The 25,063-nt window shown below is 42.1% G+C and overlaps 1 protein-coding gene across 2 annotated transcripts in view; it reads right to left on the reverse strand.

Moving 5' to 3' along the window:
- Positions 1 to 12,297: 12,297 nt before the first annotated feature.
- JAG2 (jagged canonical Notch ligand 2) overlaps positions 12,298 to 25,063 on the reverse strand; it is a 71,626-nt gene continuing 58,860 nt past the window's right edge. For both annotated transcript variants that reach the window (XM_087747020.1, XM_087747021.1), the window contains 8 exons: positions 24,910 to 24,937; positions 23,796 to 23,881; positions 21,394 to 21,507; positions 21,092 to 21,207; positions 19,223 to 19,468; positions 18,653 to 18,784; positions 17,485 to 17,641; positions 12,298 to 14,582 (listed from right to left, as the gene is read on the reverse strand). In XM_087747020.1, coding sequence (XP_087603146.1) covers positions 14,110 to 14,582; positions 17,485 to 17,641; positions 18,653 to 18,784; positions 19,223 to 19,468; positions 21,092 to 21,207; positions 21,394 to 21,507; positions 23,796 to 23,881; positions 24,910 to 24,937 — 1,352 coding nt within the window. In that variant the 3' untranslated portion in view covers positions 12,298 to 14,109. The remainder of the gene's footprint in view (positions 14,583 to 17,484; positions 17,642 to 18,652; positions 18,785 to 19,222; positions 19,469 to 21,091; positions 21,208 to 21,393; positions 21,508 to 23,795; positions 23,882 to 24,909; positions 24,938 to 25,063) is intronic.

Raw genomic sequence — 25,063 nt, forward strand, 5'->3', positions numbered from 1 at the left:
AATCCAGATTTAGCAATTCCTTCTGGCCATAAAAGCTACAACCCTGCTGGTTCTCACAGTTTACCGGTGGGAAAGGGCTGAATTTGGTAAACTCAGACATAAATGTCATGTGCTATATTTATACGAACCAGTGCAGTGTTCTCCTTGTAGGGGAGCAGCCTGGTCCCCGTGTGGCTGCAGTCACTCATCGAAGGGTGGCAGCAGGTCTGGGATGGGGGGCCACCCCTTGGGAGGGTGGCTGGAAGCCGTCCACAGCTGTCCAGGGGTAGTGGTGGTGCTGGCGTCCCAGTCCAGCTTCTCTGCTCCCAAGGAAGCTCAGAGGCAGACAGGGAGAGTTTTGTGCACCTAGAAAAGCACCTCTAAGATGTCCAACGTTGGCAGCATCTGGCAGCGCCCAGACAGGAGCCTAACACAGAGGGGTGTGCTATTTCTGAAGATGTCAGATAAACAGCATCCGCATTGTTATGACAAGATCTGATGATGGTCTGCTTCATCCCACATTCATGTAAATGCAGTTCTCTGAACACCCAGAGACCCCTAAGCTTTACCAGCCAACTGCACTGGCCCTAGCCCACCGATCCCCGCAATAAGAAAAAACGAAATGGATTAATACACTACCAGAAATATAAGCTTTGTAACACCCCAAACCCAGTTTGATTCCAGGGTGTTGCTCTTGCAAGACAGACGACAATTTCTATCTTTTGCCTGGAAGACTGCTTCACCTCCTGTGCAGAAACCCCTGGCGCCAGCCCTCCGTTCTCCCGCAGGGTACAGACCCAAGTAACCAGAAACGGTCCCCCAGGCCCAAAGCTGAGCTTGGGCACTAGTTTTTTATAAGACTCGTGGTATTAACCAGACTTGCTATGAAAGGATCTTGAACATGGAGGGTACTGCAGGGAGCGGTGTGAAACCCACTGGGGAGAGTAACCAGAGCAGCAGCATTGCTATGGCAATGGAGATAAGGGGCAGCCCTCACACCGCAGCTGATGAGTGACATGTTTTCTAGCCCTTTCAATGCCTTGAAGTGTTTTCCTTCTTGCCTCAAACTAGAAGTAGCACAACTTAAAAACAATTAATGTCCCCTTGGAGAAAAAAAAAAAAAGAGCAGCAATTTTTCCTTCTATTTTTAAGTCTCACTTCACCACAATAGCTCCAATATTTCACTCTTGACTCAAAGGCAAAGTCCGAGGGAGCAGGATGTGCTGTAGGGTATCTCTCTTGCCACACTATTCGTGTTATTTTCAAGTTCCTCTCTCCTGGGTTGATCTTGGCAGCAGATCACAGCGCCGGCGCAGCACAATGTAAACCGGAGCCATTGTTACTCCATCTCCCGCTCCTCATCGCTGCAACAACATTTCCCCACACGCCTCCCAGCAAATTGTTGCCATGTCCCGTCCCACTTCCCCCCCCTCCAAAATCCATTAGGCTGCTGCAGTTCAGCTATTCATCTAGCCCCCTTGGAGGCACCGAAATAAAATGGTTTCCCTTTGTCGGCTGACATTAGGCAGGGCTTTGACGAATGGTCTTGGTGACAGCGGTAAGTGACGGTGCTGCAGGGCTGCCTGATGTTTCATGCCATGTGCGCTGAGCGGGCAGAAAAGGGTAGTAGGGAAGTGGGCAGCTATCGAAACGGCCTTAAATTGCTTCATCCCCTTCCATCACCTGGTGAAGGCACAGTGGTGGGTCTGGTGGAGAGCCAAGGAGGTGAGCCCTTCGCTTGGGATCAGTCCGTTGTGCCATTCGAGGAGCATATTGGGGTTTGGACTGACACAGTCAGGGTTGGCTTTTGCTGATGGAGTCAGAACTGAGGATGAGTTGTGATACCAATGGAGAGCTGAGGGCCTCAGTCTTCATCAACGGGGACCGGTCAATGGCAGCAGATGCTGTCTGCTAGGGCTTTTGCTTACAAATTGGTGGCTAATGAGGCCCTGATATACATAAACATGATGTGTATATGTGTATGTATGTGGGCTCACTCCTTCAACAACACAAAGCCAAACAACACTGCACAGCATCAGCACGGTTCTCATGGGTGCACGTTACCCTGGCCCCCGCAGCTGCAGCAGGATGCTCAACTAGCAAAGCCAGCCCTATCCCCACAGAAATCCTCAGAGCCACGCTCTGCCCACACTCTGACCAAGCTGCTGGTGGAGGGTACCCAAGATGGGCTGGGAGCAGTGATAAAAGTGACGTCTGTGGGAGTTCATCGCCAACTTCAGTGAAACAAGATCAAGTCTTCTGTCACTTGGCAACCCGCTTTATCAACGTGAACTTGTATCTCTCTCTGCTGCTGTTTTTCCAAGAGCTATTCATGGTTCAAAGCTGTAGACAATACCGTTCCTTTCTTCACTCACCGCCACCTAGTTATCTCTGGCAGAGTGTGACTCTGGAGAGAAGCAATTTGAGGGAGGAAATCCATTGGAGATGGAAATAGCATGGAAGATACAACAAGGACTCAACTTTCTTTCTTGTTTCTATCTTACTCATGATTATGTTTCCTGACTGCATCCTCAAAGTCATTCAAGTTGTTCTAAAAATTATGAAAGGAAAAAGAATTTTTCATGCACATTGCAGAAATTCCAGAATGATTCTGCTGACTTCCACAGTGTGGAAGCGGGAAACGGGGGTTGGCACTTGGCCCTTGGCTAAAGCATGAAATATAGGGAAGGTCCAAGGGCATGGAAGAAAGAAATGCTGTGTCCCAGTCAGATACCTACTGGGAACACTTCTGCCAGCATGCCAGTCCATAGCCCATTGGAAAACCCATCTTGGTCTCTGCAAACATACAATGTCATAAAAATTCAGTAGGTGGACAGAAAAAAAAAATATTAAAATGGAAAATGCTACAAATAAGGCTGTGGCAGGACATGTTTAGTTGGGAGAAATGACTGATGAAACCCAAAGCCATAGGTGTCAAATCTTGGGGGTGCTCCCCTTCGCTGGAAGTCTGCTGGATCAGTTCACCTGTACTTTTGTCTTTTCATCCTGGGCTTACCCCAAGTTTCCTAACTTTACATTGGAAATTGGCTAAGAAACTCCCACAAGTTTCATTCATGGAAAGGTGAAATGAAATAAGTGCACACAAACACAGGACAATTTTTACAGTAAGGGCTTTGCAATCTCAACAAAACTTTTCTTGAAAGGCTAAAGTTATCCTCCCATGGATAAATCTGATGTGATTGACTTGATTTTCTGAAAAATGTACACATAGACATCAGGTGATAAGTTTGTAATGGATTAACAAAAAGGCATAATGAAGAATAAACAGAGTAGAAAGAAAATGGCAGGAAAGCTGTAAAAACAATAACCTTGAGAAACAACAAAAAAAATCCAATCATATTTTTCCCCACTTAGCTGACCTGTGACAATGAAGGCTAAAAGGTCACCTAAGCCGCGGCGGGAGGGCGCAGTGGCTCTGCTGGGAGCGGGCCCCTGAGGCTGGGGGGGCTCAGGGAAGCACCCCGTGGGCAGAGCTCCGGCTGCTGCCCCGCTGCCCGGGACCTTTGACACCGGCCAGGACACTGGTCTACAAAGTGGCACCAGGACATGAACTTACCCCTTTGACACTTCTGAGGGCTTGTGTCGGAAAGGCTCACTGAAAGACTGGCTCTGAAGAGATCCCGGGCTGCCAGAATGCCCAAACTGAAACTTTCTGTCTATTTTGATCAAATCCAGCTTGATCGCAAAGCTCTTTCCTGCCTGATCCCAAATGGATTTGCAGACAGGGAAATTTATGAGAAATAAACAGCTACAATTAAACAAACACTTGCAGGCCTCTGGCTATCCTGGCAGGGAAAAAAAAAGAAAAAGAAACCTGACAGCAAATACTAGCAACACATTTTTAACAGGTGGAGGAATTATCGTATGTATCTAGGAAAGAAAACAAAACAGACACTCCTAAATCACCAGCACTGATTTAAACATGAGCTTTTAAATATAGTGTGTGAGCAGCAAATGAGTTCTAATTGAGGAAAGCTTGTAAACAAACAACAGCTTTCATCTGCAGCATCATGTGCAATACAGGCTTTGTGCTGGGGGCTGGACCGTGCTGCCGAAGCCCAGGCCTGGGACTGGAGATGAGCATGGGCTCTAATGAATTTCAAGGCAGAAGCATCCTGCAGCAATGAGGAACAGCAAACCTGGGTTCACACTTCTCAGGGTCTGGATGAGCAAAGGGAGCAGGGTCAGGTCAGTGAACCAGGCACACGCAAGGATCCCAGGGCTGCTCCATCTCATCCAGGTGCTGCAAAGAACCAGAGCAATGGCTGGATGCAGCCTTGGAGCAGTCAGCCCGCGATGAGAGACACTTTTTAAAACCATCTGTGGCAGATGTCATTTGTCTTGAAGTAAGAGAGCTGAGGGTCCTTTCCAGCACCCGTGTGGGCATCTGATCCTTGCCACATTCACTCTTCATCTCCTGCTCCAGGTAAAGACTTGCCTCAACATTCAAGGTCTGTCGAGCACCATGAAGAAGTATCTGCAGAGCAATCTGGGAAAGTGGGAGTAGCAGAAAAGAGGGAACGTGGCTGGAAGCAAGCCTCTGAAAGATAGTTGGGGCCGTGGTCAGGAAAGAAAGGTCTGTTGCATCAAAGGATGCAAAGTTAATGCTCAGCCCATGATGCAAGAGCAGGGGAGATACAGCACATCAGGAAATGTCTAAGCAGTGCAGATACAATCAGGCTGAAAACACACAGAGCATGCTAAGGAAGTAACCTTGAATATCTGCTGGTATTTTTCTCTGGAAAGCAACAACAGGATATTACAAAGGGACAGAAACATGGACATGGTTGCCAGTGCTTACCTAGATACATAAATTACCTGCCCTGGAAAGAAGCATGAAAGGGAAAAGTGTTTATGCCCGGTTCCAGACCAGAGCTCCTTAAAAGGCAAGTGCTGGCTCCGCTGGCAGCGGTGCCCCGCTGAGCTGTTGCAGCCAGCTGGAGGTTTTGACAGCAGGACGGTTGCATTCAGCATTAGAGCTCAGTGTTTCCACCGGGTCTGCAGGGGACAGGCCATGAAAAACACTCCTGTTGCAAGAGAGATGGACCGCAGCGGCCGAGCTGGGTGTGCATCAGGCATCTGCTGCTAGGAAAAAGTAGTCTGCCTTAATTCAGTTTTTATTTCCAGAAGTTTTAATCACTCTCTGCTCTAATAAACTATTAATTGCTCAGATGAGCTGAACCAGAAACTGGCAAATCAAAGCCACCCTTGTTTTGAAAACACTTGGCCCACAAACCCCAGTTTAGCACCATACCCCACAGCAGGAGAAACACAAACCCAAGCAGAATATAGCACCCGCAGCTCCCAACCCAAGTACCCAAATTTAGGCATGTAGATAGAGCAGCTTAACCCTGAGGATTGCTGGGACCCATATAGACCACCAGAGTCAATAGAAGCAGCAGGTGCTTGGAAACACTGCAAATCAAAGCACTCATTTAGGGCACTAAATATAGAGCAAAATTTAAACACCCAGGCTGGAAAATGTTGGCCATGTAGTCCCTCCGCTGCATTTCGCTGGGGGTCCCGCACACGCGGGCTGCTGCTGCCGCACAATGCCCGTAGAAGGTGCTGGGTCTCCGCTCCCACCACCACTGCTCATTAACAGGTTTTTATCCATGGTGACACAGTGCAAAGTAGGTTCTCCTCCTCACTTTTTTAGAGGATATTGCTGCACTTGAGATAACCTCGCTGGTTTATCTGTACTGAAAGTGATGTCAGCGGGCTGTCAGAACACCTCCCTGCCGACCCACCGCATCTGTGGCACCTCAGGGCCATGCACGAGGGTTGTGCCGTGCCACCACGCCAGGGACCCTCGCCAGGCTGAGGTTTGCATCCAGGCACCCCCCAGCAGCCCACTGGGGTCCAGGGATCCAAGGCAGCACCCTCGTGCTTCCCAGCGCACGCTCAAGGACATCGCGAGAAAGCAGAGTTCTTTCCTACTAATTTTTTTCATCTTTTTTTTTGGCTGTCATTTTATTTAAAAAAAAGAAAAGGGAAGGAGGAGAGAAATAGAGAGGAGAGCCTGCTGATCCACACTCACCTTTTAACTTTCCCAAACATTCAACTCCAGCAACACCTTATTTTGCCTCCTGTTGAGAAGCTGCTGCGCTCACCATTTCCATTTGCTTTTGGGAAGTGGTGATTAGAAAATGCTGCAGCAGTTGAACCTTCGGTGCCCTGCAGAGGGGCCAGCCCTGCCCGGGGGAGTTTCAGCCCCACGGACGGCAGGCCAGGTCAGGGATGTCACCTTGGCCGGAGCAAGAGCTGGCTTGCACATCTGCTCAGGCTGACTTGGGGTTTCAGCACCGAACGGCCCTTTCTCATGCCCCTTTATACCTCCTTGTAAGTAACACACAGAGGATTTTGGAGTGTAGCCCAGTCGTGTAGACATACATCAGTGAAGGGACCACCAAAGAGGGAAGAACTAGATAAGCCACGTGGCAAAAGGAGAAACAGATACAGACTGTCCCTGAATTTCTAACCCATAAAGAGGTCAGGTCCTGGGATTGCATGTAACAGAGGTACCAAAGGAGGGACAACCCCCTTCTCCCCAACAGCTATTGTATACTATTTTAAGACAATGTAACAACACTTACAACTTCATATAAAACTACAGCTCCTAAATATACAAAACTGTAATTTTGAGCCATTTCTGAATGGAGTTGTTTATGTTGCTGTTTTTTCCAGCACTGTCAGGTACCAGGACATAGAAAAGCCCTGCCAGGGTATTTCCTCTGCTTCTAAAACAACCAGCTGTCTGCAGCAGTACTTAGAGGTGGGCAAGCTTTTAATAACGGGCAGCCCAGTGACGAACAGGAGCTGCCACTCTCTGCTGGATAACGTTGTGGAGAAGCCGCCCAGCCTGCTCTCCTCCTGGCTTGAGCAACCGCGTGTCTGCCCAGGGCTGGGCACGGGACAACGGCCACCAGCCGCCCAACCCTTCTTCCTTCTCCCTTTTGCCTCTGCAACAGCAAACCGCGAGTGCTGGGGGTACAGCATAAACGTGGCCATTTAGGCCTCATCTTGGAGAGCGCGGGGTTGTGGACACACCACTTTTGAGAAAGACTGTGCTGGCTGTGACTTGTTTCACAGCTCTTCAGCATCAGGGAAATGGAAGAGGGATGAACCAATGCAATGTGGTACCTACCTGACTCTCTTCTCTAGATCTTACTGATGTAGCATTCTGCAAAATATAGTCCTCTTCTCCACTCACTGATGCCCATGTCCTTTTCAGCCTCCTCCCTGCTGGGGAGGCTGCAGGGTTAGTTCTTCTAGTAACCTTGTATGCACGAGTCCTGGGCGTTGGCATATTCCCCCCTTCCCAAATAAATGGGATCACAACGCTCAGGCCCAGTGTGGACCCCCTCTCCCCACCTCCCAGTGCTGCTCCTCGCAGACAGTTGTGGGTTGAGTGAGCTTCTCCAAGGACCCCCACACTCGGAGCAGCGGGATTCAGACAGCTTTGCACCCTCACTCTGACAAGAACCTGGCACATACAGAGCCAAGGCATGAAACAACCGTCTCCGTTTTCTCATCAGTCTTGAAGCCAGCAGGGGCCAAAAAGTAACCAGCCCACCAGGGACTGTTGAGAAAGAATTTGAACAAAGTGGAGAACAGTGCTGGTCTGTGTGGGGTGCCCGTGCATCAGATGCTGCTCAGTTTGGTCATCCCGACTCAATAAGCGGCAGAGAATAATTTGGAAAGGCATGGAGCTCGAACAGGAAAAACAGCTGGAGATGTGGAACAGCATCTCTGCAAGTGGAGATGGAAGAGACTGGGACTCTGAACCCCAAGACTTAGGGAGAGGGGTGTCCACACTGTAAATCCCAAATGTTGTGGAGATGGTGAAGAGGTAACAACTGCTTGCTGTATTCACATCACCTTATCAAGGAACACGTTCACAACAAAAGGGAGCTCTTTTCCACCCAATTCATGGCGCAGTTGTGGAACTCATTGCCACAGGATGTTGTGGAGGCCTAAAGCATAAAAGGGATGATATGATGCCATGGAGAAGAGGTGCCTAGCAAACATGTCTGGCTCAGGAAGCCCCTAAACCACTGATTGAGAGAAGCTGGATGGCTATGAGAAGGGCTCATGCTGCAATTTGCTGCTTTCTTGCACTTTCTCTAAGCATCTTCCTATGGCCACTGCAGGACACAGGGTACTAGACTAGATGGGCCTTTGATCTGCAACAGTAGGGCTGCTGGCTGAATCAACTTCCACCCACAGGTAGGGCTTTATTAATAGGTGGGGTTATGCCCAGAGTTATGCCTCCAGGCAGATGGCCAAGCCTTCAAAGGGCCTTATGTATGCCGCTGCCACAGCAGTTTCCAAACCTGCTCCACAGCTCCCTGCTCAACCTTCTTTCATATGTAGCCTATTAGCACAGCAAATGCTTTTGCCGCAGGAAGAAGTCCCCTCCAACCCAAGCCTCCTTCAGATGGGTGGGAGAAAAGATAGGATAGCAGCTGAGAAAGATCTACAAGTCAACAAGTCTTTCCCTACCAAACAGGGCTGAAGGATTTGCATTTGGTTGGTTTTGTGGAGTTTTTTGACAGAACATTTGAAAGCAGTAGTCTCTCTTGGGAACCCATAGGCCAGAAAACAGTGTGACTCCCTAGTCCCGTTCTTGCATCCTTACAGTACTGTCACGTTTACACCCGCGAAGTGATCCTTCTGCCTTACCCACCACTGAAAAAAAAGAAATCTTAGTTTGGTTTTCAGAAAAGCACAAATTCTTTGTGTCTCATAAAGAGTAATATGGATGGAGTATCATTAAGATGAACAAAAGCATAACGCGTCCTAAACACTGCCTGTTTAAGGTTTCCATGATTTTTTTTTGCCCATTTAGAAAAATTTGAAGCAGGTTTGTTGCCAGGGAAAGAAATTAATTGAAGCTCCTCCTCTGAGTTCCTAAAGACCTGGTCATTTTTCACTCAACCTAGTTGATTTACATACTCCTTTCAGGAAGGTATTGCAAAGTGCCCTTTGAGAAGGATGTGCTCCTTCGGCATAGTTGTAGGAACAGGCTATAGGTATGAACTATGGGACTTGTTATTGGCTTCAAGAATCATCAAGATAGCACTGTTGAATCATTGGGAAATCACACACCTTGTGCAAATCATGCTGACTCTCTGCAAATAACCTGGATAAAATAATTCGAATAACTTTGAGGCAGGAGAGCTGGGTCTCTGTCCAGCTCATTTGTAAGACTGACTCAATGCTATGAATACAGACACTGCCCTGTACAATGTCTGTTTCTTCTTGCTCCAGATGTAGTATATACAGTGTAAAAAGGAGATTCATGTAAACCACCTAGATTTTACTGGCTTTTGCAAGGGAAAAGGTGACCCAATGAACCATGGAACTTAGTGATGCCTGCAGAAAAAAAAAATACATCCTATTTAAGAATATTACCTATGACATTCTTATAAGCATTTGATTGCAAGGAGATGTTTATAATCAAGTGTTTGAAGAAGAGATATTTTTGCACTAAGTCCCTGTCATACTGAAAGAAATCACTTGTATACAGAGCAAAAGCAAAAGTTCCACATATCCTCACAGAAACACCGTGTGCATGAGAATGGGTGCTGTAAAAGGGATGAACATGGGAAGGATTTAGTCCTATCTCATTCCCAAGGGGACCTTTTGTTCCTGTACTGTTTTATAATCCCATTCTTTATTCCACCATCTGTGATGAAATAAGGACAAGAGGTTAGTTAGGGACTGCTTTGCAGCACTGAACAGAGCAAGTCTGAGATTGACATAATTTTTCCAAAGCAAGAGCAAGATTCCTACCAAGTGACTCAAACACCTACTTCACTGTTGAGAAAAGAGAAAAAGCAAAGCCAACCTCTACCCTCCTCATTCACAGTAAGCCCCCCAAAGGCCACAGTTGCACTGCCTAACAGAAGGGATGCTAGCTGCCTAGGAAGGCGTACAAGCTACTTGAACTCTACTTCAGGCTCATCCTTTCTCTGTTGCATCCAAAGGACTATGATAGCCCATCAGCACTCAAGAACAGTGAGACAGATACACACGTGTGACTGAATTGAACCAACCCAAATTCCTGTACAAGTTAATTCCATGCTCCCCCCATCCCTTATTGTCCAAGCTACCTCACAACTCACATTGCAACTAGTGTCCTCTGCAGCTTTCAATGGAGCAAGGAAAATGCCTTTCAACTTTTAGGTTGTTCTTGAAAAAGTATGGGGCAGCAGTGAGTTATTTTGCTGTACGAACTAACTTTCCATCCAAGCACAGTTTGACCTCAAGAGGACTAATGACATGGTCTGCTGGACAACAAACCAGACAACAACAAATGGCTAAAAGAATTGAGCTCACCAAGTGTTTCAGGTTAGCGTCAGATCTTGAGAAGAGCATCGGAGAAGAAAAATTAACCTGGAACTACTCATTGCTTAGAAAAATCCCAAGGAAGAGCCCATTTACTACTTTTCCTCATTATGTAGTTCTTGTAACAAGATATGATCCTGGAAGTAACATAATGCTTAGCGCATGTGCACCAGCAAGAAGTTGAGGTGTATGAGTTGAATTTCATGTAAAAATAAGTCAAACGGAAACAAAACTACTGAATAAGGTGATCTGGAGCAAGCCGAGAAGACATGCAATTGATTTAAGAGCAGCATAGAAATAAAATCTGTATAAAATGGGTCAAGGTTAAACCGTGCAAGTCAAAAAAAGTTTACTTCTTGTTCATCCTCCTCTTTTATTCATCTTCTTTCACTTACCTCAGTCTACATAACTTGCCCTTGGTCATCACATGAAAATAGCATAAAAATTCTTGGTTTTGGCAGGCAAACAGCACTACCAAGTTGAACGCTTGTCCATGCTGGTTTCATGAATCCACAGGGGAACAAGTCCTGGGCACGGTATCAGCCATTGGGGAACGCTCTGACCCTTCGTTTAGAACAGTGGGTGATGACCACTGTTGTGACCCCATCACTTCATATATTCTTTCCGTAACATGAAAAAGCAGAACTAGCACCTTCAGGAGCCAGCTCACTGCTGCATGACAGAGCAGCAATAGCCTTATTCTATATGTATCTAATAATCTATTATTTCTCCTTTTGCCTACAGCAGCAACACCCACTACATTTATTTGTATTCATGTAAAAACTCCAACAAGCAGCATTCTCTCGGCTATTTTAAGTGCATTGTGAGTATCAGAAATTGCTCTCTACAGCAGCTACTCACAAATACTGCAGCCTCTGAGAATAGCACATCTTACAAAAAGACATTTTTCTAACCTGGTACTGTCCTGAATGGTTATAGCATTGCTCCCACTATTTCTGAGGAGCTAGTGGCAGCCACTAAGTTTTCCCACAGCACCAAGGAGTTGATTTTAGAAAGTCATCATTGAAAAAGTGTTGGTTCCTTATCTCAGCTTTGTGTTTCCCCTCCCCCATCAGCCTTTCTTCAAGGGCAGGAGACAGATATTTGAAAAGTGGAAGTCAAATATAACAATAGAATTTCATTTTTAGAACTGACTTAGAAACAGCTCCCACTTATCAACATAAAACCAAGCCAGTAATTCAAGGAAATAATAAAAAAAGTAACTGTACGATGACTGGAATAAAAAGCCTGCTAGGATCTAGAATTCTGCTTTGGAGGTTGACAACTACTAGGAAACTTCAACTTTTATATTCCATATTATCTTACCTTTCACTACAGAAAATATTCTATACAAAAGCCATTCAAGTCACCATAAGAAACAGGCACAGACCTACAAAACTGAAATTGGAGCATGACAAGTAAAAGGTCTGAATGGCCGCAGAATAGAGGAGAAAGATATTACCTTAAAAACCCAGCTCAATTTGGCAAGAATGCCTCAAGCCCCTACATGCTCAAGAGCCCTCTTACCACCCAAGGAAGCAAAAAGATGCTGCTTAGACAAGCCTCCGCTCAGCAGCTGGGAGGAGAGCCATTTCAAAAAAGGCGCATCGTACATACGGTCAGTAACCATCAGCTAAAGCCAGCCTTTGTCCTTTGCAAAGGGGCAGCGTGGGGAGAGTCCCGGTTTAGGTACTGAAGGCGTCTGTGTCTCCAGACCACACGTGGGATACCACCTCCTACGTGAAGGGTTAGTGGCGCAGCAGTGGGCAGAGGACAAGGCTGCCACGTTGGCTCAGGAAGTATCGGCGCTTGGATGCAGGCGGTAAGCTCAGGGTGCAGGAAGCACCGTGTATTAAATCAGGACTTTCACTCCTCCTTCGTTTAGCCTCATCACATCAGAACTCCAAGCACTTAGAAAGCAAACACAATCTGAAGTATCTTACACACAATGAGGGAATCATTTTATTAGATTATGGAAGACAGCAGCATTACAGTACAAAAAGTTACAAGAGTAGCAGGAAAAAAAAAGTGTTTTTGGTTTAAATACTCAGGATTATACTGGGGAACATGAGAAGGATAGTACCCTTTTCTAAACTAACTCCTAACCAGGTTATCAAAATAAGTTTTGAATATTTAGCACAAGTAAAAAAGTTACAACAAACATCATTATAAAATGCTTTAATAAATAGTTTCTTTTCTGAATTTTTTTTAAGAACATGTCAAACAAAAATGTACTAAAACAGAAGATCCTGCAAAGCAAATCCTGCGTTCCTGTATAAAATAACTGGTTTCAAAACATTCATGTTTACATTGTTCATGGGCCAGAGTTTATACTCTCAAACATCCGCTCCTCTCACTGGCAGGGTAACTAGGTGTATGTAGTGTTATGCTTCTTCAGTAATTAAAATAAACTTAGTTTGCCCAGTTAACAGCAATAATAAAGCCTTTAAAAAAAAAAAGCATAAGCCTTCCATTACAAATAACCATTTCTAATGAGGTACTCCCATCTTCTGAGCTTGCCAGCCTTTTATTCTTTAGAGCAAAAGATGAATAAAGCACAACAGAAACAAGATTGAGGAAAATATTGTTCCCTTCATTAGGCCTGTATTTAAACGCAAAAAAGTAATACCACATGTAATTAACATATTCACAAAAGAAAAAAAACAATGCCTCACTATGTTGGTACTGTACAGTAGATGCACCCGTTAGTGTTCTTGAGATGGGCTGAACATGGGGATAAACAAACATTTCTGGATCTATTTACATGTAAGTGGTTATGTTCCTATGTAAATACAAATGACCAACAGATTCCTAACATTGATTGTATTAACATCATTTTCTAATCTGGACATAATACCAAAAAAAGTCTTATAAACTGCCATAAAACCTCCTTTTCTGCAACATAAATTAAAAGGAATGACACGTAAAAAAAGACCAAAATATTTAAGTTATTAAATCAAATATACAGAGTGATTCATTTAATATGTACATATTTACAAAAAAGCACTTTCACTATTAGAAAATAAACTGTGTCAGTTGGGGAACCTAGAGTTCTCACAATTTTACTATATTAATATGGCAGTCTTTGACAGTTGCTATAGAAAAAGTTTAATCTCAAGGCACTTGTCACATGCTTCAATACTGCAATTCTAAAGTAATTAAACAGAAATAAAAAGGCCACTTTTAAACCACAGTTGAAAGATCTCTGATTTTTTTTTGTTCCTATTACAAAGTGTGTAAGGCAAATTTGGAAAAAAAAAAATCTTACAGAAGCTACTAACGTAACAAGTGCAGTGAGCTGCCATTAATAGAGATTCAAAGTCAAGAAAACAGTTTAAAGTTCACACAATTTCCTCAACCAGGAGGTTTTAAAGCCACCATTAAATTAGAGCAAGTAATAAAAAGAAATACATTCTGTAAACAGTGTACAGTCTTTTGTAATAAACTTTACACATATTGAAAATACAACCTCTCCTCTGCCACACAGCGAGTGTATTATAAGTAAACTTTACAAAAATAGCAACTATCAAAGATTACTCATTTTTTTCATCTGACAGTCATTGAATAATTTATACAAGGCTAAAGAAACAAAATAAATTTTATTTATTATTTTTATTTATTTATTTATTTTTTTTACGCAAAATAAAGAAACTATGAACATTTGATTCCAGATTTTTAGTCCTTGAAAAGTGGAGATGTCAATTTTTCCCCTCCCCAGCAAGCGTAGGCGCAGTCTGCCTACATTCCAAATACAGGTTAGTCTCTACTGCCTTCAAAGTTTGATGCATTCACATTTTTTACAGATCTGTTGTCCATTTTGCCTATTTGATGGGATTTCTTTACTGGACTGCTCTCTGATGTGTCAGATGCCTTTGTTGGCAAAGGCTTTGCAAGTTTGTGAGAGAGGAATTTGTCCATTTCCTCATCTCTTTCCTCCTCTTCATCCTCTTCTTCCTCATACTCTACATACTCCTCTACTGCATCACAAGTTCTTTTTTGAGGAGATATGAAGTTTTTGCATTCATAACGAATGTCTTTGTTACTGTAAGATCTGTCTATAGGATTTCTTATGGGATTTAAAGGCGCCCACTGGTTATTGGCACCCTCTTCTCTGGGAGGACGACTTCTCTCTCTCTCTTTTCTTCTCTTCCGAGTCCACCACACGCAGATGATTATACAAGTCAGCCATACAATGCTAAATACCGCACAAAGAATTGGAACCAAATAATCTAGAGGGCAAATAAAAAAAACACCAAAGTCTTGAGTTAACAGAACTAGATATATAGCACTGGACATCTGCAACAGAAGTACCCATACATAACTACAGGTTAGCCCTAGAAAGATTTTCAGGAGAAACAAAATAAGATGCCATTACAGCACAATGATAACTGTCTGAATGCACTAGTGCATCCAGAAATACTCTTTACTAGTTTAAACTAAGTTACAGTTTTCCCTGCTTAATGATGAAGGGGAAAATGCTACATTTGAAATGTTTTCCCCCTTCCAACAGACAAACTGGTTACATAAGCAGCATCTCTTTCTCAAGCACCTAAGCTAAGTTGGCCCAGAAAAATCTCAGTAACGACTCTTAAGAAAAAAGTCCATTCTTGCAGGAGCAGGCTATAAAGCGTACTACGCCTCTGAGTTGCTCTAGAAATACTGGCACTCGTGTCAGAAATATGTCCTGCATTTACTATCAGAAAGAAGAGTCCTTTACCATTGAAGTCCACAGACATTTATGTTATCAACTATCTCAAAAAACATTCAGGTTAGAGCTATGTAACTGAATCAATCATGCACTCTTTAGGATGTTCCAGTTTCACTTCAGAGTAAAACACCAGAATATTGTCACTAGAGATAAGAGAGTCTTCACTGTTCAACAAATAAACAAAGGAGTTGAGGCAATTGCTTTTCTCCACATTCCCAATCAAACACCCCACTAGTGCTCTCCCAGCCACACAGACCCAAATTATTCCTCTAGGAAACCATTCCTGAAAATTTATGTACGGTTGGACTTCCCCCCCTACCAAGGGCTTTACTGCTAGGACAGAGTAACATTGTTCTACTCTTCTTGACAAGGAGGAATTCACCCATGGTAAGAGGCAATAAGACATGAGGTGCTTTGCTTTTTGTAGAGACGGCAGGATTGCTCAAAAGCTCTGCAGACAAATGCTGTCAACCTACCACTCTAACCTCTGACTCAAACAAATTCCCTCTGCAGTTTTAAGACAACTGCTTACAGAATAATCTGCAAATGGCCGTAGAAAACAACCAACCACTTCAACGCCACGGTCATTCATCCTAATGTTGAAGTGTCTTCTGAACATATTCTTATGTGGAATATGACACATTCTCAAACATTTCTTTCTGGTAAAGGGGGATAAATAAACTGCAGACATGGTTGGCCTCAAGGGATCTAAAAATTGTATTTCAACAGTTTGGGGAAGAATTGTGCTCTTAGGAGTAACTGCTATTCTCTCCTCATTTTTCATAAGCAATCTAATACTGAACCATGAATGGGAGAAAAATACTTCAAGGAAAAAGAAGCTCTTCATATCAGCTTCTCCAAGACCAGAATACAAAGCTGGCATTCCCACTGCTATCACATCTATTGTTGTGTCATATGACTGTGGATCCAAGTTTATTTAATAAAAGGTTCTTACACAGAAAACTGTTTGTATATAGATTCCAAATGCAGAATATTTTTTCTTAAAGCTAGAGGAAATTAATGAAGTGTCTAAACGATCATCTCCATCTAGACACTTGAGCATCCCACAGGAATGAGATTCTCAACACAGACATAGGGGTTTACACCACATTTTGTGATAGGTTTCCACCTACCTCACCCAATTAAGGGGTAACAATAAAACAAACCAAATCGAAGAACATGATAATCCAGGTTACTTCATAACAACTCCACTTAAAGAATCAGGGGCCGAGTGGTCAATACTGAGCATCCATATTAAAATGAGGATTCTGGAAACCATTTTCTAGCACTAGCTGTGAGAAGTCAAAGTCTATGCACTTTCTTAGGAGAATCTTTGAATCTTATTGAGGTGGGAGGCAAAGTCATCCCCACCCCTTTTGCCCTAGCGTTTAACACAATCAGAAGAAAGAGAGGCTGAGGTGTGTCAGAATGTCAGCTTGATTCTTTATCATCTATGCAATTTCTGTTCAAGACAAGAACAAAGCTGGTACAGTCCTTCAGGGGAGCTGAGGAAATACTACATTTAACAGAAGAAAGGCATTCCCTAGACGGGAAATGGAACCAGGCAATTTACTAACTGTTTGGACTATGGGTTGAACATCTTCCAGAAGGTTGTGTTGGGGAGGTCTAGGAAAAAGTTGAGAGAGTCTCCTACCACTCGGGTTTAGTTGAATTGCAGCCTACCAGGGGTCTTCCACAAGACCATCTCCTGCCTCCCCCAGGCAGGAACACAGGCATGCAAAATCTTCAACTGCTTATGTTGGCATAGCTCTTGGAAAGCCAATATTCAGAGGTAAAGGTCACCCCAATCACACCATATCCTCATTAAGAGGAATGAACATTACATTTTAAGCCAGCTGTGCACTAGTGAGAAACACATGTTGAAAGAGAGCAAAGTTTTACATTATCATGGCCAAGTATTAGAAGATACTAGACGTGTTTAACTTTTGTTGAGGTAAATAATACATAAGCACTTCAGAAGAGACTCAGTATCACACTATGTATCTTCCCCTTCCCCATATTTTCATTGCCTTACAGCCTCAGTTTCCATAGTGCTGCAGCAGCATCGAGGGCCGAGGCTGAGCTAAGGTTAACGTAAGAGAATCAGAAAGGATTTGAACAGCAAATGAGAAGTGATCTTGTGAAAGGTATGCTTAGACTGGAGAACAGGGCTGGAAGTCAGAGCCAAAACAGTGGCAAGGGTAGGTGGGGATATTAAGCTAGGGATGAGGTTAAGTTTAAACCAGCACACAAGCACAGAATCTTGATTTTATTTAAAGCCACTTTCTCTTCAAGTTAGTAATAGCAATTAAAGAAACAACCCAATCTATCATTTTCCCAAACATGTAAAGGAAGATGAGACTGACAGTAGGGGAACAGAAAATGCTTACACACACAAAGAATGTATGCACTGGGAACCTTACCTGAAGATGAATTCCCAACAACGATGGTCTCTACTTTGACTTCAGTTACTGCCAACATAACAGTGCTGTTTTGCCGCTTAGTGATTGCATTTACTATTGTATTAGCAGCATTCTGTATGAGGCTATTATCTTGTTCATCTCTATGTGGGACAAAAGACTAAAGGGAGCAAAGGGGAAAAACAAAAAGTTACTGCAGTCACCTAACCATGGACATCTACTTTTTAAATCCAGCTTAATTGAGTTCACTAGGTTGAATTCACCTGACAGTAGTCAAAAACAGTACCCTAAAAGTTTACTGTAACAATAGCATGGCTGGCTCTATCCAAACTGCAGATCAGACTATCAGACTTCGTGGGTAACACACCTACTTGCTAATGTAACATACCTCAAATAAAAGGCAGCTGACTTCCATGTTACTTACACTGCCGAGCTAAACTTAATCATAGTTTGGAGCACTTCAAGACATGTGGATTATCTAGATAGAAGCTTGAACTAATAACAGTCTGCTCTATTTATACCATAATCTTTGCTTCCTGCATCATGGCTCAGCATGTTCTTTATGGTACTGGTAGAGACAGACAATCCAGCTTCTGCCTGGATAAACACTTTACAAATGGTAATTAACTCTTTCGTCGAAACTAAGCAATACGCAAGCATCAAGCAACTGGGATGTAAATACCTCTAAAGCAAGTCTTTAGCTCAGTAGAAAACAATTACTTTCATCTACTCAAATTGTACCTTCTTCCACCTCCCACTTAGCACTTATTTAATGAACACCCTGAAGCAGCCATACTCTAAATGCACAGCAGAAACTTCTTCACAAGATCCAATCCAGCCACCTGCAACTGTATCTCCTTACTGAGAAAGTCAACAGCCCAAGGTTTGTGACAGAACAGGTAGGCACCTGTTCACTAATTTGGGCTGAATCAGTCTTTGGAGTAATTTATCAGGAGGTTGTGGTAGCCTTCTGTCATTAAACTTGCAGTTTCAGCTATCTAGCTTTACAGCAAATTGCAAGATCACAAAATTGCTTTGCAGTCAGACTAGAGCCACAGACTGCAGTACCTGCACTGAAGTGAAACAAGCTTAAACAACCTCTTTCCCAGCTCAAACTAAAAAGAAAAGTTTCCTATATATATATATATATTAATACAAGTCTCATACTTACAATAGCAACTTCCACTGCATTCTCTGTGGAGTAAGACAGATCGCATATTATTATCAGAGTTCTGTCCCTAGAAACGGTCCTAGTAGCTGGTAAATACCGGATTTCAGAACAGATATTTTCAGTTGTAGTGCCCTGTTAGAAGCAAGGGACATTGTATGACTTTAGTTCAAGTACACAAAAATAAACATCTTCAGTTTTTGCAGTTACCAAGACCTGATGAAGGCAGCAAAGAGGGCAGCAAGAAAGGGCAGAAAAGTGAAGAATGGGGTTTTGGAATGAAGGGTGAGAAACTGAGCTTGCATGACTATCCTAGTACAGCCTGAGCCCATCCTGAAATATAAGAAAGTAGTTCTTTGAGATTTAAAAAAGAAAATAAAACATTCAGTACAACCCCTAATTTTGCCTTGCCCTTTAGACAAAGCACAATTAATAGCAACAGAGAAGTCTAATAATAAATTTTGCAAGTTTATGGTGGCAAGGAGTCATATTAGAAACATTAATCTTCCATGCTTTGACATGGAATATATCCCTACATATATTGCTGTACTTCATTAATAATTCTGTTCTCACCTGGGGGACTTTGTCTCCGTTAAAAATTAAAGTAATTCTAGCACAGTCATTGTCCAAGTATCCAGAATTAGGCAGACACTTGATATTGGTAGGCAGAGGTTCAGAGGCACTGCATTCTCCCCAGTCCGTGCATGGTGGCTGAAAACATTTCATATACTTCTCCTGGCATTCTTGACCCATGGGACACTGGTTATTTGAATTATCCCAGTGTTTGTGTAACAGACAAGGTTTTTTCCCACACCACACCTAGAAATTAAAAAGAAGAAAGTACTGTTACAGTTAATTGCTCTTATGCATCAAATCAAAATAAGCAATTCATTTAAGATGGTCATGATCTACTACTAACTGCAAAAAAAAAAAAATCCATATTTTGATCCTGCTCTAGTCCTACTAGCAGATGGAGTTGTTCTTCCACAAAACAAGGACATTTTGTATTGACAAAAGAGTAAAAACTGTGCAAAGATTACCCGAGACAGTGACTGGGCATATCTCCTTAGAGGCTTATGGATTTGTCCCACATAACTGAGTTATACACAAGTTCAAGCACTTATTTTAAACTAGTCATCTAGGCTTCTATAATCTAGAAACACCTCCACAAGGATTAATTTCTCTTCAATATTTACACTGAGATCCTTGCCACAGAATGCTGAAGATGGTAAAAGCTGATGCACGTTGGTGATAAGCACTGTCACTTCAACCACTCTCCCAAATGGAAACAGTATGCTGGTACACCCCAAGTTACTGAGGTGCAGCAAGCTTCCAAACACAGCTCCCTTTCATGATGTAACCTTTAGAATTCTATATAATACCATACAGCTATTAGTTTAGGAACTTACGGATTTCTTAAAGCATAGTTGTCAGCAAGAAAGCGTATTTGTACCATTACGCATGAAAGAACCAAACACCACATACGGATAAGTCACATTTACCGCACCACCATTTCTGAGACTCTAGTTACCTTCACCTACTGTTATCTGCTGAAGACATCTCAAACTTGAAATTGCAACACCATAAAGGGTCTAAAATAGCATTTCTAAATGACTAAGTGCAAGGTTTAGTTATTTCTTTGCCTACAGTGCAAACCTAGCTAAACAAAGCAAGATTAAGGCTGGATAGATTAATACGGCCCAGAGGTTTTTAAAATGGTGCTTCCAGTAAAATGTGGGAGACTGCCATGCGAGGCAATGTTGCAAGTGCTATTAGCCCTCATCTGGAGCCAGCCACCTAGTCCTACAACTTGTAAGCAGCACTGATCTTGTCTCTCTCAGAGCTGTGATGTAAAGCTGCACAGGTACCACAAATCCTGAAATGCTATCTCAAGAGGGCTGAAAGGCTAACATGCTCAAGCTGCATTTAGGCTAGTCTTATTTTTTCTAAGTCACAACCAGCAGGATGTAGTCCACAACAAATATACAAAGGTTGCAATTTGTCAATTCATAAACCTACTGAAGGACAATACAGAAAGGTGATTATTACTCACTGAAGAAACTTTTCTTCCTACATGTCCTTTACCTTGGAACTACTATTTCACAAAATTAGGAGCTCTAAAACTGTGTTTGCAAAGCTTTGGCAGTGATGTATTTATCCTTTCAAGGATCATTATTCCATTCCAGTTTATATTTCCTTTTCTGTAAAAAGTGCCTGTCTGTTTCTAGCTTGCTCTAAGCAGATAGAAAGCAGGACAGTAGCACATGATTATAAAGGTAATCCCATAAGTATTTTTACAGGAAGTCATTAGACACTTTTTTTTAAACAAAAGCAGTTTGGGGGAGACCTATGCAGGAGTCCAGATGGAAAAAAAAAAAAGATTAACTTACAGTAGGTTTGTTTCAGCCAGCAGGATTTAAGAAAATTGGTCAAAATGCCTACCTTGGTGCAGTCAATACGGCCATCCAAACAGTGGCAGTTGTTGCATTCTTGATCCCACCTGCTGCCATGGGGAAAGGTCATTCCCTTAAGCCAGCAAGGCTTTCCAATTCCAATCACTAAGGAAAAAAAAAAAGCATACTCAGACACTTCACCTCTTCGAGCTACTGAAGCTATACAAATTTAAAATCAAAAAATACCAGCTACTGTTCCTTACGCACCAGACTACCGTATATAAACTCTATACTGGCTACATTGTACTCTAATGGTTTTTGGGTAAAGGTTGATAGCAGATATAAGAATACCTTCTTGGCACCTAGGACCAATTCTTCCAGGGGGACAAGTGCATCGGTATCCGTTTATTTCATCTATACAAGTGGCACCATATCCACAAGGGGAAGACTGGCATTCATCAATATCTAGATAGAAAATAGGTAGAACTCAGTGACAAGGACATGGAACATCATAACTGAACATTTACTGAGATGTAACCTGACAATACCTGCTTTCTTAACAAGCAAAGGACAGTTTGGCTTCAAAATCCATCTCCTAATTGGACAGTTCTACCATTTCAGCAGTAGCCTCTAACAGATTTCTCATAATTGCACCCTAATTGAAGGTCTGGTGATTGAAGAAGCAGTCATATGCTGACTCATCTCACAGAGCAGAGGTGTTGGACAGCTGAAGGTGCTAATGTCTACTCCACATTCAGCTACAGAACTGAAGTCCCACATCCTGTTCTGGCACTAATCTCAGGCATTTAGGCTTCCTATAAAAGCACATGCTTTCAGGAAGTCATCACAGTGCGAGAGCTGAACAATGAATTGGCTCAACAGTGCTTGAAAAAAGTGACTTACTGCAATACAATTCACCATAAGGAAGAAGAGTTAACAGTTTAGTTTGTAACAGACATTTGATGTTACTTTTCTTAACAACATTGAAATAGTGAGTAGATTAATTTAGTACATACACACTTAGCATAAAAGCCTCTTAAAAAAAAAAAACAGTCTTCAAAGATCCATAGCCATACAAATCTATTGAAAAAGGCAGGGAAGCATAGTCCATTCAGATGCACAGCAACATGTTATTTCTTATCCTGGGGAAGTGACCAATATTAATTTATGCAACAGTCTACCAACAAAGGCAACAGAAACCAACCTGTCAAGTTGTGAGCCACAGGCACCAACTGCTTTGTTTTCAACCATAACCATTCTCTTCCAAAGTATCCTTCCTTCCATTGAAAATGAAGGCCCACTCCAACCCCTCAGAAAAACTGTTTAAACACCAGTTCCTGACTGATGCACAGTATCAGCTCATCTTCTGTGTTTAAAGGACTGGACTTAGAAAGTGAATGTGATAAATGGTAGTAGTGAGACTATTAACTATGTAGGCAATGGAAAACACCAAATAGATGTGGAAGGGCTTTTGGTTCTATTCTAGCTTCCTTCAGAAGTGCTCTAAGATGAAGTTTTATGCAAATACAGAAGTATCTAAGGTACTACAGGGTTTAACTACTCTTTCCTCCTCTCTTCAAGCTATGTTGGTTTAAGATTCTCCAGCCTCTGCATGCTGAAAAAAGTGACTGTTAACTCTGTTTCTGTTGTCAGCCATAAAAGGCATTTTTGTCAGAGCTACTCCTTTTGTCTCTAGCAGTCTAAACAAGAAAAAAAAAGTCTGCTGGCCCATTACAAATGCACAGTATTTGTCTGAATACAAATAGTCCTCTCTGCATTTCTTGTCTGGGAAAAGGAGAATTCAATATCCCTCACTGTGTGTCTGGATCTAGATACGTGATTACCTGCCATCCCTGGTTCTATATCCAGAGATCACTAAGCTGATGCTACCACAAGTGCTACACTCGCCCTCTGACTAGAGGTGTTGGCTCATTTACTATCTGCCAGAAAGAGGATGAAATCTCAACTTGAAAGCACACCACCATAGTGATGGAGTGGAAGGACCAAGCCCAATGGCCTTGAGGCTACAGAAGACTCAAAGCCTGATCTTTCAAAGAGGCAGAAATAAAATAAAGAATAAGGTATCTATCATATGCAAGTCACAATGCTAATATTCCATTTAAAAAAAAAAAAAAAAACCACAAAACAAAAACCAAACCAAACCAAAAACCAACACTTCCACAACACTTCAATGAAGTTTTAGGGTCTTCTGTTCCCTCTTCTTTTCAGTTTCTATCCTTCAGGATAACTGCAGTGTAACAGGTTTGTTTTATAGCTTTGAAAGACTTTTATCACATTTCTCTTTGTTATTCACATGCCAGCACTACACTCCTAACGTTTTAGTTTTCGTTTATCATGTCTCAGTGGATTTCAGTTTCTAATGTTAAATTGAACGCCTAGTGATACATGCCATCTTTAATGACAAGTTGCTTATCAAGAAATATACTTAAAACTTCATAAGCTTCTATGAAGCCAGCACCCCAGAACCTTCAGAAATGTCTCATGAAATCCAGCAACCAATTCTTTGAGTATCATTTAAGCCAAGTAATTTCAGTTCCATTTAAAGAAACAGAGAAAGGAACGTAAGTTGCTGTTATTTACAAGGTATCAGTACCTGGCGGACTGACAGGTGGCTTCTGCTTCATTATTTGGAATTCAGCTAACCTCACACAAAAAGGGTCATAGGGTATTCTTTCCGATTTGTGTGTCAGAATGGCACGACTTTTCAGGTCTTTACGCATACGGGTACTTACTAATTCTGCAGTCAGGACCAGCAAACCCAGGCGCACATTCACATCGAAACCAATTCACACCATCAACACAGATGCCTCCATTGTAACTGTAAAAATAATAAACTTATCCTTACACCGAACGTTCTCAGGGTAGATTCACTAGTCTAAAGATGAGCAAATACCATAGGTCTCATGCAGCATGTTCAAATGCAAATTTCTATTGTTCCTATTCATAGTACCTTCTCACTATTCAACAATGCAGAATTAAAGAGTCCCTGCTAATTCATAAGCCATCAACATTGTTTCATTGGTCTCTAATTAAAGCTTTGTTAATTATACCTTCTGCTGCTGTTCAGGGGGATGATCCCATCAACAAAGCATAATGTTAGATAAACAATATTGCTTAGTAAGTCACCTGTTAAAACAGCAACATCCTACAAAAGTGCATGCATGCATGGGGAAGTATATCAACAGAACTCAAGAAGATAAAACAGCATAGTAAAGTGAATATGGAGAAAGCCTGAGCTTTTGCAAGGTTTGTTTTGTTTTTTTTTTTTAATACATGAAGTACAGGTTATTGCATCAGAATGGACAACAGAGAAAGATAAAGCCGGTGGTTTGCTTCACTCACATATCACTCACATATAACCATAAATATCAACCTCCATATTTAAAATATTCCCATTGTATCTTCCAAAGAATTAATTTTATTTTTAAAACATATTTTTACATAGTATTTGATCTAACAGGACATTTTTATATTATCTAAAATTATTTATTGTAAACTAACACGTTTTGATTTCCTCATTTTTAGTCTAAAACTCAATTGTAGATGCTTGAAATGTTATTAGTCTGATACATTCCATATCACAGTAATTTACTAGTCAGTTCTGGCACAATAACTACACTAAACCACTTTTATCTGTTCATGTATGAATCAACTCAGGATTGTTTTGTGGTCTTCATTGCTGTCAAGGAATAGATAAGGCATGGCAAAAAATTGTTTTAAGATTTTTAAAGAGGCTGGCTTCAATTATTTTAGGGAAGAATTAGTTCTAATTTGAAATGGAAATCCATATTACTGTGCTTACTTTTATTTTCACAATAGATACAGAACTGGAGTTCGCATACTTACCATGGATGAGGGTTGCAGTCATTGGTATCTATAAAAAAAGAATACAGACTAGTGTAAGTAGTGGCATATTTATTTTCTAGTGTATAATATTATAGTTCAAAGGACACTGTATTTGGTAAGGAAAGCAAAGAAAAATAATACAGAATTGAATGTT

The sequence above is a fragment of the Nipponia nippon genome, unplaced genomic scaffold, assembly GCF_047370975.1.
Source record: "Nipponia nippon isolate SJK-2023a ecotype South Korea unplaced genomic scaffold, ASM4737097v1 scaffold_11, whole genome shotgun sequence".
NCBI lineage: Eukaryota > Metazoa > Chordata > Aves > Pelecaniformes > Threskiornithidae > Nipponia > Nipponia nippon.